Below are 13844 nucleotides of genomic sequence, written 5' to 3'. Positions count from 1 at the left end.
GTCATGAGCTGGGGTCCTGTCCCAAAGTCCACGCTGGTTTCATTCTGCTGGGCTGTTAGATATGGGCGCCGTCCACCGAGATGGGGGATCAAGCCAGTCTTGCGTTTTCCATGACTCTCCTGGACATGGGCACCCAGGGGCCATCCCTGGAGGGTAGAGAGCTTCCACTTCCTGAGTTCAGGGTGAGTGGTGGATGGTGTGAGAACAGCTCCCTTCTCTGCTCACCTATGAGCCTTCCTGGGCTCCCCATTTCCCTCCATATGAAGCCCACATCCTGAGCAAGCCACTGGACCCAACAGTGTCTGGCTCTTGGCCAAGCTCGCCCACCACGCTGGCCTTTCCTTTAAGCCCTGAGGCCTGCGTTTCTGCCATACTGTTCCCTCTGCCTGGAAGGCTCTGCCCTGCTTCTAACTCCTCTTCATCCTTCAGGTCTTGTAAATGCCACTTCCTCTGGGAAGCCCTCCCTGATCTTCTCTAATGAGATCAAGTTGCCTGACCTCAGGCCACCCTGCATTTTCCCCATAGTGTTCACTGCAGTGTGAAATGATTGTTAAAACTTAATAACCTGGGGCACCTGGGTGGCTCAGTCGGTTAAGCGGCCAACTTGGGCTCAGGTCATGATCTTGCCCTGAGACAAGGCAAGATCGGTTGAACCAAGATGGGTTCGAGCCCCTTGTTGGGCTCTGTGCTGACAGCTCGGAGCCTGGAGCTTGTTTCAAATTCTGTGTGTCTCTCTCTCGGCCCCTCCCCATTCATGCTCTGTCTCTCTCTGTCTCTCAAAAATAAATACATGTTGAAAGAAATTTTAAAAGTTACTGACCTGCCCACACCAAACTCAACTTGGTGAGGGTAGGGACCTTGCTGCCTTCCTCCTGCTGTGTGTCCCAGTCTCCTGGACTCGTTGGTGCCCTATGGCTGCTTAAAAAATGCTTAATGAACAAGTGAGTGAAACTCTGGCCAGTGGAGCACTAACTTAAGCACACTAGTAGTCAGGGGCATGAGGGCATGAGCGTGAAGGCCACACCTTTGCCAGAGAGGTGTGTCCCTAAACCTGGGCCATGTGCCAGGACCGGTTCCTGAAAATGAGTATCATCTCAGCTGAGCAAGCGCCTGGGGTGTTCCCAGACTCCTCTGCTGAATTTCAAGAGTCTTTGTCCCTGGGAAAACTTCAGCCCTTGTCCTGTCTCTTCAGGTGTGCCTCTCCAGGACGATAAAGTGCTCCTGTTACTGGCCTGGGTCCTGGGGCAGCAGGAGCGATAGACCCCCCCCCACCAAATCCACTATTGGAATTAGAGATGCTCAGTGAGTTGAGCATCCAACTCTTGATTTTGGCTCAGGTCATGGTCCCAGGACTTGGGCTCCAGCTCCATGTCAGGCTCCATGCTGAGCATGGAACCTGCTTGACATTCTCTCTCTCCCTCTCTCCCTCCCTCCCTCTACCCCTCTCCCCTGCTGGCACACTCTATGAAACCTGCTTGGGATTCTCTCTTCTCTCTCTCTCTGACCTTCTCTTTCTCTCTCTCTCCCTCTGAAACAAATAATAATTTTTAAAAAATTTTAAAAAAAGGGGGATCTGGGTGGCTCAGTTGGTTGAGCTTCTGACCATTGATTTGGGCTCTGGTCATGACCTCACAGTTCATGGGATTGAGCCCCACATTGGGCTCTGCACTCATGGCCCAGCACCCACTTAAGATTCTCTCTCTACCCCTCCCTGCTTGTGCTCCCTGTCTCTCTCTCAAAATACATAAATAAACATTAAAAATAAAACTTAAAAAAAAGGATGGTAGAAGGGTGTAGAGAGCAAGAGGTAGTCACTGGTGTCAAGCAGAAACCTGTGCCAGGTGATGATGCAGTTAGGGCTCTGCAGCTACCAGATAACGCCAGTGCCAGCACCAGCTGAGGACACCCCAGAACTGATAACGAGCAGAGGTGGAGGAGGTGTGCAGCTGCCCAAGACTGATTGAATCCCTTTAAAAGCAGGAGGGTTTGGGGGCGCCTGGTGACTCAGTGAGTTAAGCGTCCCACTTGGGCTCAGATCATGATCTCACAGTTCGTGGATTTGAGACCCACGTCGGACTCTGCACTGTCAGCTCATAGCCTGGAGCCTGCTTTGGATTCTATGTCTCCCTCTCTCTCTGCCCCTCCCCCCCCCCAAAAATAAACATTAAAAGAAATTTTAAAAAGGGACACCCAGTCTTGAAACCAACCAACAGAATTGGAGCCAGATCCTGGATGCCCTGACAGGTAGACTTGGGTGCTTTCCACTTCACCAGGCTCCTGGCGTTTACCCAGAATTTCTGAGAGCTGGGGAGGGCATATCAATCATCAGCAAGGTCATCTGGGCATCCCCATGTGACTTGTGTCAAGTGCCAACCTGTGTCTTGAGCGAATCTGTAAATATGCCGTCTCCTTAGGGCACCCAAGTGTCTCAGGCCAGCTTAGAGCCTGGAGCCTGCTTCAGATTCTGTGTCTCCCTCTCTCTGCTTCTCCCCTGCTCATGCTCTGTCTCTCTCTCTCTCTCAAAAATAAACATTAAAAAAATTTTTTTAAGTATGTCATCTCCTTGAATACTGTCCTCAACATTTTGAAGGAGGTGCTCCTAGGATCCCCATTTCACAGACGAGGAAACTGAGGCTCAGAGAAGTTGTGTCATTAGCTCAAGGACACACAGCTAGTAGTAGGGTTTGATACCATGTCTGACTGCAGAGCCTGTGCTCCTCTCGGTTCCCTGTGTCCTCATTCACAGATGGCTCAGATTCAGTGCCTGATTCATTCCCGTAACATACAAGGTTCTGTGAGCTCCAAGTCGGGGTGCCATCTTGGCGCCCACACATGCCTAGCGGAACCCAGGCTACGGGAGAAGCTTAAGTGATTGTGGAGTTGAGGGGCTCCTGGGTGGCTCAGTCGGTTAAGCATCCGGCTCTCAGTTTCCACTCAGGTCATGATCTTGCGGTTCATGAGTTCAATCCTGCATCGGGCTCTGCACTGAAAGTGCAGAGCCTGCTTGGGATTCTCTCTCTCTGTCTCTGCCCCTCCCCTGCTCACTCTCTATCTCTTTCTCTCAAAGATAAATAAACACTGGGGTGCCGGGTGGCTCAGTAGGTTAAGTGTCTGACTTTGGCTCAGGTCAAGATCTCAATGTTCGTGGGTTAGAGCCCTGTGTCGAGCTCTGCACTGACAGCTCAGAGCCTGGAGCCTGCTTCCGATTCTGTGTCTCCCTCTCTCTCTGCTCCTCCTCTTCTCATGCTCTGTCTCTATCTCTGTCTCTCTCTCTCTCTCCCTCAAAAATAGTAACCATTTAAAAAACCATAAATAAACATTAAAAAAAAAAGAAGTGATTGTGAACTTGAATGGAATGAAGAAGACCAGCTTTCACGTTCTCTATTTCTCCCATTGACTAGCAGTGGTAGTTTGCCGTGACGTGTTGGGTCAGGCACACAATGGCTGGGTTTCCTTGCAGCGAGTTCCCGGAACCCCCCTCCCCGGCCCCTCCCCACACCCCATAGGGAAGCGGGGATGACATGGTATTCCTCCCTTTGCTCTACTCTGTGCTGTTTAAGTGCCCAAAACACTATTTTCATCCAGACACGAAACAATGTTCAAATATTTAGCTGCAGCGTGTGCCGTGCCGTCTTCCGGGGATGGCAGCGACGGGCCTGCTGGCGGGTGTCGCCTTCGCCTTAATTAGGGAAGAGCAGCAGACGGGCCCTGGGAGCGGCAAGGCGGGTTGGCATGGCGGCTCTTCACACCCAGAGGAGTTGGCTCAACAAAGCCCATTTGGCACATTTAATCCTGCTGAAAACCTGGCAGTTGGAGAAGTGACATCACTGGAATCAATTACCCCCACAACTGCCAGTCCTGGGTAGAAATAACTCAAGAAATCAATTCATAATAACCACACCATTCATCGAGGGCTGCCTGCCTGCCAACTGCCTGATTTACATTAACCCGTTCAACCTCCATCAGCCCTGAGAGGCGGTGACAGTTACTGCTACCCTCTTTGCACCGATGGGATTGTAGGGGCCGAGGACGGGCCACCCTAACACCGGCCACTTGGGCATGAAGGTTATTTTGAGTTAAAAAGCCATCCAAACTCAGCAGCTTCGGGAAAAGCTCCTTACCTCCCCCTAGAACTGTCTAAAAAGACTTAAAAAAAATTTCTTAACATATATTTATTTTTGAGAGACAGAGACAGAGCACGAGCAGGGGAGGGGCAGGGAGAGAGGGAGACACAGAGTCTGAAGCAGGCTCCAGGCTCCGAGCTGTCAGCGCAGAGCCTGATGTGGGACTTGAACTCACATACGGTGAGATCATGACCTGAGCAGAAGTCGGACGCTTAACCAACTGAGCCACCCAGGCGCTCCTGAAAAGTCTTTAGATAGAGGACCGGCTCCGGGGGAAGGAGCTAACACCAGATATAACTACATTAGGATTATGAACAAGGCATGGTGGACAGGGAGGGGCCACTTTGATCAAAGTCCTCTCTTGCTGGAGGGGAGGTGGGGGGGGATGGGTAAATAGGTGACAGGCGTTAAGGAAAGTACTTGTTGGGGTGAGCACTGAGTGTTCTACGTAAGTGATGAATCACTGAATTCTACTTCTGAAACCGTTATTACACTGTATGTTAACTAACTTGGATTTGAATTAAAGAAGAAAAAAAAGTCCTCTCTATGTCCCATTGTTTCCAAGTGACCCTGAAAATATTTGTTTACCAACTCTTTACTCTTTTTCATCTTCCTGTGAATTGCATTCCTTCCCTTTGAAGTCCCAGACCCCCCTGCCCCTTCTTAGTTCGGCATGACGTATAGATCTCATTTTGCCTGTCTTTGGAATTTCCATGTCTGTATGGATTCCCTGTACGTACAAAATTAAATCTGATTTTCTCCTGTTAATCTGTTATACATCAATCGAGTCTTGGTCCAGTCTCCTGTCCCTTGAGGGGACAGGAGACGCTTGCTTCCCAACAAGGCCACTGGGGCTTAGAGAGAGGGATGTGTGGTAGGCTGAGTAATGGCCCCCAAAGAGATGGGCTCCCAATCCCTAGAACCCCTCAATCTGACCTTATTTGGAAGAGGGGGGTCTTTGCAGATGTGATTAAGTTCAGGGTCTTGTGGTGGAGGGTTTATCTTGCATTATCTGGGTGGGCCCTACCTGCCATCACAAACTCCCTTATGGGACAGAGACGGGGAGACAGTGCAGACACAAGGGAGGCTGTGGGAAGACAGGCAGATACCGGAGCCATCCATCCACAAGCTGAAGGACCCCTGCAGCCCTCAGAAGCTGGAAGAAGCAAGGAACCGATTCTCTTCTAGGGTTTTCCAAGGTCATGTGCTGTGCTCACCTTGATTTTACCCTGGTGATGCAGATTCATGCTTCTGACCTCCAATACAGAGAGAATCATTTTTGGTTGTTTTAAATCACCACGTGTGTGGTCCTTCATTATAACAGCCACAGGAAACTCACACAGGAAATGACTCGTCCACGGCCACCCAGCTAGAAAGTGGAGTTGTGGGGCTTTAAACACAGCAAGTGCTCAAAGAACGTTACCTGTGATTATTGCTATGTTGCATGTGGGGAGGTGGAGTCATAGGATAAAATGTCAGAAAGACCATGAATTTGGCCTACTTTGTCCATCCCAACAGATGGTGTTGGGCAGATAGTCTGAGTAACCAGGATTTGATGATTCAGTTTGGGAAGAAGCTACTAACAACGCTGGGTGGGGCTGGCTCAGGAAAATGATGAAATGCTGTTGGGTGAACACCTCCCTCCCACTGAGAGTCAGTTCCGACCATGAGAGTCAACTCTGCTGGCCAAGCTGGTCTTGCCGATCGGCTTGAGGGGGGTTTGCAACCAGTAGAGACAACAATCCAGGAAGATGAGATGGCTCCTCTGCATCTGCCCGCATCCCCCATAATACTTTATTCGTTGATCCTCTGTTTCTCTCTGGTTCAGAGCAAACACTCAACACGTACTTACTGAATGTACGAATGTCTGCCCCACCACAGTGAGCTAAGGCCAGCTTGCCAAAAGTTTACGTGGCTTCTCCCCTGTTCCTTCCATATCTCCTCCTTTCCCTTCCTTTCCCCTCCCTTCTGATCTTGAATAGTTCAATCCAAGAGCCATGGGGGGTGGGGGGGAGGCCCCAGCAAGGTAAGCATCAGCGGCAGGGGAATGGGGCGAAGGGGTATGCTGGTTCACAGAGGATGTCATAGCCCAAATGGGATGAGGAGGGTAGCCCAGCATGGGTATGGCCATAGCTCATGTGAGTGAGGAGGGCATCCTCATGGAAAGGCAGCTGAGCTTGAGTGGGCTGTGAAGGGCATCCTTGTTGGGGAGAAGGTGGCGTCAACAATAAGAAATTGTTGCACGTGGGGGATTGGCCAAATGAATGAACACATTGAAAACAACAAGAATATACCAGGTTTCTCACAGTTGGACAAGGGAATCACCAATGTGGAAACGGGAAAAAACTGGAATTAGCCCCGTGGACTTCAGTCGTAATTGGATCTATTAAGATGAACTCATGATCTTTTTAAACTTTTTTCTTAATGTTTATTTTTGAGAGAGAGAGACAGAGACAGAGTGTGAGTGGGGAGGGGCAGAGAGAGAGGGAGACACAGAGTTCAAAGCAGGCTCTAGGCTCTGAGCTGTTAGCACAGAGCCTGATGTGGAGCTCAAACTCATGAATTGTGAGATCATGACCCGAGCCAAAGTTGGATGCTTAACCGACTGAGCCACCCAGGTGCCTCTGAACTCATGATTTTTAATGTAGCAGAGGACCATCGACACAAATATAGACAAGTATTGATGTAAATGTGTGTGCATATGTGGGTGTGCACGTGTGTATAACTCTGTCCACAGAGTGGATCTGGGAGCAGTGAGATCCCAGTAACAGGAAGCACATGTAGATCTTGGTGTCTGAATACCATTCTCCATTAAAAGGAGCCTGGGCTCTTTGGAGAAATGGCTGCTTCCAGAACTAGGGCAGGGAAAGGACAAGATAAGCCTGGGATGCGCTGTGCCAGAGAGTAAGGAAGTGCTTACAGACTGATGGTGACATGTCAGAAGGACAGGAGCCCGTTGGAAGGGACCATCACAGATATAATCCAAGATCATTTAGGCACCCAAAATAAAGAATAACAGTAACGTATCTGTTAGCCATGGAATCACTTACATCCATCTGTACTGACACAAATAAGTAAATGGAAAGTTTGATTAGAGATGGACATTTATCTGGTCTCACTGTACCTCCCTCAGAAATATCTATTGATTCAAGGAAGAAAAGGGCAGATGCACTACACAGTGGAGAAGCCCAGCAGATACCACCTCATACAAGTGATCGAAGTTAACATCATCATTAGTGGGACCAACTGAAGTCACATATCACCTGTTAAGATGCAATGAGAGACACTGCATCACTTCTGTGATAGTTTGTGATGTGTAGAATCCACAATCTGCATCTAATCTAAGATGCATTGCCCGAATCTAATCAAGAGAAAACATCAAGGATGCCTGAGTGGCTCAGTTGGTTAAGCATCTGACTCCAGATTTCGGCTCAGGTCGTGATCTCACAGTTTGTGTGTTCAGGCCCCGCATTGGGCTCCTCACCGACAGTACAGAGCCTGATTAGGATTCTCTCTCTCTCTCTCTCTCTAGCACTCTCTTTTTCTCTCTGCTGCTGCTGCTCCCTCTCTCGATAAATAAAAAAAATTTTTTTATAAAAAAGAGGAAACGTCAGACAAACATAAACAGAGAGATATTCTCCAAATAACTGCCCTACCTCTTCCTAGTATCCAGGTCATGAGAGCTAAGAAAGACTCGGGAATGTTACAGACTGAAAAAGACTCAAGAGACCTCACAGGACAACTAACTACAGGCAACGTGAGATCCTGAACCTTTTTGCTACAAAAGACATCATTTGGTCAAATGGTGAAACTTGAATAGGTCTGAGTGTTTAATGGTACTAATGTATCAGTGTTAATTTCCTCATTGATGGATGTACATATTGTGATTCTGCTGGAGAATATCCTTGTTTGGAGGAAGTATACACTGAAATATTTAGGGTGGTGGGGCATTGCATCAGCAACTTGTGCTCCAATGGTTCAGGGATAAAAAGCTATTTGAATGGTACTTGTAACTTCTCTGTAAGTTTGAGAATGTGAGAAAAAAAAGAAACGTTTTCTGTGGATTACATAGCGTTTTTATTTTTATTTTTTAGGTAGGCTCCATGCCCACCATGGGCTTGGACTCACGACCCTGAGATAAGGACCTGAGCTGAAATCCAGAGTCGGATTTCACTTAACCCACTGAGCCACCCAGTTGCCCCTACGTAATGTTTTGTTTTGTTTTTTAATTTTGAATTAGTTGCCAACATCTAAAGATCAAGAGACTTTACCCCCAATCTAGGTTTCTGACTTTTTGAACAATCTGAAATGCTAACAATTCTGGGCAATGAGTGGCTAGGTGAGTAGCCACAGTGCCTTTTCGATGGGCCAGGTGACCTCTTCTCCACAGCCCCCACCACTCCTTACTGTATAAAACCTAGCCCACAGAATCCATTTATGCTACCAGCCTGCCCCTGGGACCAGCCCAATCCTATGATAAACGATGGAAATCACCATGGAGCAGGCACTTAAAACATTTGTTGGCTGGCTGAATGGGTGGGCAGAGAGGATGAGTAGATAGATAAACTTTCAAGATAGTCTATTAACCCAGAGCAATGACCTTTCTCAACACATTAAATGTATGTTCCGTGGAAAGAAGGTTCTTACAGACTTGAATTTCTTTTTTTTAACATTTATTTATTTATTTTGGGACAGAAGGAGAGGGAGAGAGAGGATCCCAAGCAGGCTCCACTGGAACTCAGCGCACAGCTCGATCCTACGACAGCCGTGAGATCACAACCTGAGCCGAAATCAAGAGGCAGATGTTTCACCGATTGAGCCACCCAGGCGTCCCTAGACCTGAATTTCTTGTAGTAGCCATAGTCCCTGGATGGTTTGGCTTGGATGGAATAAGTTGAGAAATCAGGGTGTTGCTTGATGCTGGAGGTCCTCAGAGTAGGTTGTGATCTCTCTGTGGAATTGATGGAGGTGTCTGGAAGGTGGGTGGGGTACTGGCACTGGGTCACGGTGCTGGGCGGGATGGTGAGGCTTCAAGGAGATGGTATCTTAAAATGCCTGAGGTGGGATGTTGGGTGGGGTGAGAACAAGCCAAAGTTGATGGCTTGGGCTCCTATCAGTGGGAGATCTGACTTGATGGGGCCTGTCAAGGTCTGTGTCATGAGCAAGAATGATGATAGCTTTGTCTCCCTCAGACCCCCTCACTTCCTGACTGTACTTGGGTTATAGCCTTGATGTGGAACAGTCTCTTCTCCCATCTGCCTCCTAAAAGACTAATGAAATTATTTAACATAGTTTAACAATTATTTTTCTGGCACTAGTGATTTCTCACTGCCCTTAAGATAAAATCCAAACTCTATATCACCCCCTACCTAACACAACATGCCCCTGCTCACCTCCCTTAGCTAAATAAGCTCCTATTTCTCCATTCTCATACCCTCCTCTGGTTCCCCCCCCCACCTTGCTTGCACACACCCAAGCTCTTTGTCATCTAAAGGCTTTTGTACCTGCACCAGCCAATCTGGGTGTCTCCTACTTCACCTTCAGATCTCATTGCCCAAACCTCCTACATCCTCTCTCCCTAGTCACCCTCTGACATTCTGCTGTTTGATTTCTTCAATTACAGTTATTAGTGTCTGAAGTGGTCTTACTTGTGTATCGTATTGTCTCCTGAACTAGAAGCCCAGCATCACAAAGAGCAGGAACTGTGCTGTTCACAACTTTCATCCACAAGTCCTACCTAGCACAGTGCACGGCCCAGACTGGGCACACAACGAATATTAGTTCCAGAACGAATGAGAAACTCTCAACAACTGTGTGCTAGATTTTTGGAGGGAAGATGGGCATTGGGTTTTAGGACACAAGCATCTAGGTGGGCTGTGGCTGATGTGAATGGTGCTGCAAGTTGCGACAAGCATGTATCCTGGGCTATTGGTCTGAGGTTAGGTTTGGGGAAACAAGTGTTCAGTCAGGTGGCGGTTGAGTTGGGATTGTAAACTGGGCCAGGTCCCTTAGGTAACATCAGACTGTACAGGCCAGAAAGGACCCCAGACTTCAGGCAACGGAGTCTCAGCTAGGCATGGCCAAGTTAAAAACCTGTGACTTGAGCAGGTCCAGTGTCCAACAGGTATAAGATCATTGAAGAATCAAACGTCCCCATTGCTGCAGCTAAAGAGAACTGTGACCCGAACAGCGTCCAACAGGTTAGCTGGGGCAGTTGGAGGACAGGCTCTGTTCTTGGGGAAACAGGTGTCCTCAGGGGCGCTGGCTGCGGTGGGCTGTAAAGCTGGGCTGGTCGGTGGGTTGAGTTGTGACCTGGGCAGCTCTACGCCCCCATTAGGCGAGGACCCGGCCCGAGCCGGTCTGTCCGGGTTGGGGGCGGAGTGGGAAAAAGCCGCCGGGGCTGCAGGAAACGCCCGCAGCAAGTTCACCTGGGAGCGGCTCACCTGGGCGGACCTGGACTGGCGGGTGCCCGCGCTTCCAGGCCTGATAGGCNCCTTCCTCGAGGCGGTGTCCCACCTGCCGCCCTTCTTCGGTGAGCAGGGGTGAATGGGGAAGGCAGCCCGCAGCTCTCCTCCAGAGCTCTCTTAGATGCACCTGAACCTCCCTTCTCCCGAGCATCCTCCAGCGATCCCTCTCCTGGACACCCCAGATCCTATTTCCCCAGGCACCCCAGACTCCCTCTCCTTACAGGCACCCCAGATTCTCCCTACACCGGACCGCTCCCAGGTCCCCTCTCCTTCCAACATGGCACATCCTGCATCCTTCCTCTCCAGGCACCTCACATTCCACCATATCCTTAAGAAGCTCCCCGCCCCCCTACCCGCGCCAGTTCTCCACTTTCTTGGGCTCCCCCAATCATCCCTTTCCCCCAGACACCCCTGACACTTCCAAATCCTCAATTTCCCAACCCTCCCATCTCCCCGAAAGCATCCCACCCTCTCTCCCCCCAATCCTGCGTCCCTCACCCCATCATTCCCGTCTTCCTTTTCAGAATGGCTTTCAACTCCCTCTCCTTAAAATAATCCTCCCATTCCATAAGCCCTCTCTTTTCCTTACATTCTCCAAGCCTCCCCCTCACAGGATCTTGTGAACCCTTCTTTCCTCACAATTCCTCCATTCCAGATCAAAGACACCCCACTCCGGCTCCAAGGGAAGAAGTATGGGGGGGAGTTGAAGAGGGATTTGTGAAACTCTGGCACCCCTTTCTAGGAGGAACCACCTAAAGTTTTTCCTCCATTTAGAAACAGGGGTCAGGTCAGGGGAAGCTGCTCTGTGGGGTGACATCAGACATAGTGCTTGGCCTGGGTTCTAAAAAGAAGCCCCCCTGCCTTATATGTCAGGTCCAGGAAGGCCTTGGGAATATGAGGAGGGCAGTCCCTAAGCCAGTTTCAGAGCCTCTTTCCTGCCCTCCCTGAGCCTGGCCCAGGCCCTGGATGGAAAATCGGAAATAGAAGACAATACAATCCCTTTGCCTTTCGGGTCCTGGCTGAAGGGTGCAACTTGACCCTCTGCTTTCGTGTCTTCCATGTGGGCTTGCCCAGCACCTTGTCCTGCTCGTTCACTCAGTGGCCTTGCAGGAAGATACCAGGCCCCAGGACAGAGTTCAGCTGTAACCCACAAACTGACAGGGCCTTGACACTGACTTGGGGGACCGTCACTCCCATTACCTCTGAGCGGGTGGTCCCCATCTGTGAAATGGGTTCTCGGATCTCTCAGGCTAGCTGCGAGGGGTAAATGTGTGTGAAGCTGTGAGGCCTTAAATGCCAAAATAGATCTTCACTGTGGGAGGGGGAGAGTGGGGAGAGTGGTTATCACATCAGTTTCTGGATCCAGTTTTGGTTCCTTCACATAGCAGACAGTTAATCAGTGTTTGAGCAAGTGCAGCCACCTGGCTGGTGTGACCCTCAGACCTGGGTGAGCCACCCGAGAGCACAGTCTGGGGCTTTTATGTCCACAGCCGCATCCTCAGTACCCAGACCGATGCCTGGCACATAGTAGGTGCTTCATCCATGCTCATGGGATGTATGAAATGTTCTTATCAGTTACCTCCGTGTTGAGAGAACACGGCCTCTCCTGGTGGGGGGCTTGGNCCCCCCCCCGCCCCCCCAGCCTCTTGTTCTGTGAACATTGGCAGGACCCAGCCAGCTTGCCCTGCACGAGGATTCAGAATCTGTTTAGGCTAATGGTTCTCCACTGAGGGCAGTTTTGCCCCTCCGGGGACATCTGGCAATGTCTAGAGCCATTTTTGTTTGTCACAGCTTGCATGTGTGTGTCGGGCGGGGGTGGAGGGGTGGTGTGGGGTGGAGGGGGGTTGGGGTGGTGTTGTGTAGGGAGGTACTGCTGGCCTTCCACAGGTAGAGGCCAGGGATATGCTGCAGAATTCCCTACGGTGCAGAGGACCACTATCACCACAAAGAATTGATCCAGCCCCAAATGTTAGCCGTGTTGAGATGGAGAAACCCCAAGTTAAGCTCTCCTTATCTTCAGCGAAGGTGCCTCTACTATGGTTCTGCTGTTGGGGGCACCCTCATGGGATGTGATTATCTGGCTGCTTTTAGAGGAGAGGGGACCGTGGCCGCTGGAGCCAGCAGGGCCAGGATGCCAGGGCTGAGGAGCATCCCCTCCTCCCTTTCTCTGATCTCAAAGGACCCTTGTCTTCGCTGTGCGCTGTGTGCTGTGGGGCATCACATCTGTTGACAGAGACGCCACTCACACAGAAGCCTTGGGGTGGGGGAGGCCCACCCCGAATAATTCTTAGTGCTTTTAAAAAAAATCTGGTAATCCGTTTCGAACTGTTGTGGTGGTCCGGGAGAAGAGTTTCTCCTGAGGGTTTAGGGTTTAGGAGGATGCTCCCACCAGTGGCTTTTCCCTGGTCCATTGAGATGCACTGTGGGCTCCAGCACAGGGGCTCTGTCTAATCTTGGTCACCTGGGTGATGCAGGTGGCTTGCGTGCATCTTCTTGAATGGGGCAGGTCTGGCTTAGTGGACGCAAGACATCTGAAGGAGGTTGCGAGCACTCTTGCCTCAAAATCGGGCTTTCCCCACCAGGGCACGGCTGGTGGTTGAGGCTGGATCACTCTTCATGGTGGGGGCGTCCTGCGCATTTAGTGGCATCCCTGGCCTCTCCCTGCTAGATGCCAGTAGCACCGCCCTCCCCAAGTTGTGACAACAGCTTGTACAAGGAGACAAAATCTGGTTGAGAACCACTGTTCTTGGTATATATAGGGCAGAGGCTGAAAGCTGTTTTGCTTTAGATGTTCGTTTATTTTTGAGATAGCGCAAGTGGGGGAGGGGTAGAGGGAGGGGGACAGCAGATCCCAAGTGGGCTCCAGGCTGACAGCCCAATGCGGGGCTCAAACTCACAAACTGCGAGATCGTGACCTGAGCCGAAGTCAGGTGCTCAACTGACTGAGCCCCCCAGGTGCCCCAGAAAGCTGTGTTTTTAAAAAAAGTATTGACTGCTGTTAAGGAAGATCTGTTTATTGAAGGAAAAACTTTGCAGGAAGAAATGATAAATAAAAATCTCCCTGTCCTCTATAGAGCACTTACAACCTGCTAGTTCTCTTAGGGGCTTAGTCCACATACCTTCTCAACCTTTTGAGGTCGGGTTTGTGGTTTGCTTGTTTTTGTCTTGAGAGCATCTCTGTTGACATTCTGGACTTTCCCATCAGACTCATTTTTATCCGTCTTTAAGGGAAAATGCAAAAGCTGCTTCCAGC

General features: G+C 50.1%; 1 protein-coding gene across 1 annotated transcript in view; it reads left to right on the top strand.

The window, feature by feature from the left end:
• Window positions 1–3641: 3641 nt before the first annotated feature.
• GLTP (glycolipid transfer protein) overlaps window positions 3642–13844 on the top strand; it is a 29135-nt gene continuing 18932 nt past the window's right edge. The window contains exons 1-2 of the mRNA XM_077774951.1: window positions 3642–3726; window positions 10462–10656. Coding sequence (XP_077631077.1) covers window positions 3642–3726; window positions 10462–10656 — 280 coding nt within the window. The remainder of the gene's footprint in view (window positions 3727–10461; window positions 10657–13844) is intronic.

The sequence above is a fragment of the Crocuta crocuta genome, unplaced genomic scaffold (genome assembly GCF_008692635.1).
Source record: "Crocuta crocuta isolate KB4526 unplaced genomic scaffold, BGI_CrCroc_1.0 scaffold313, whole genome shotgun sequence".
NCBI classification, from domain to species: domain Eukaryota; kingdom Metazoa; phylum Chordata; class Mammalia; order Carnivora; family Hyaenidae; genus Crocuta; species Crocuta crocuta.
Note: the sequence above shows the minus strand (reverse complement) of the source record. Positions and strands in the feature narration are given on the sequence as shown.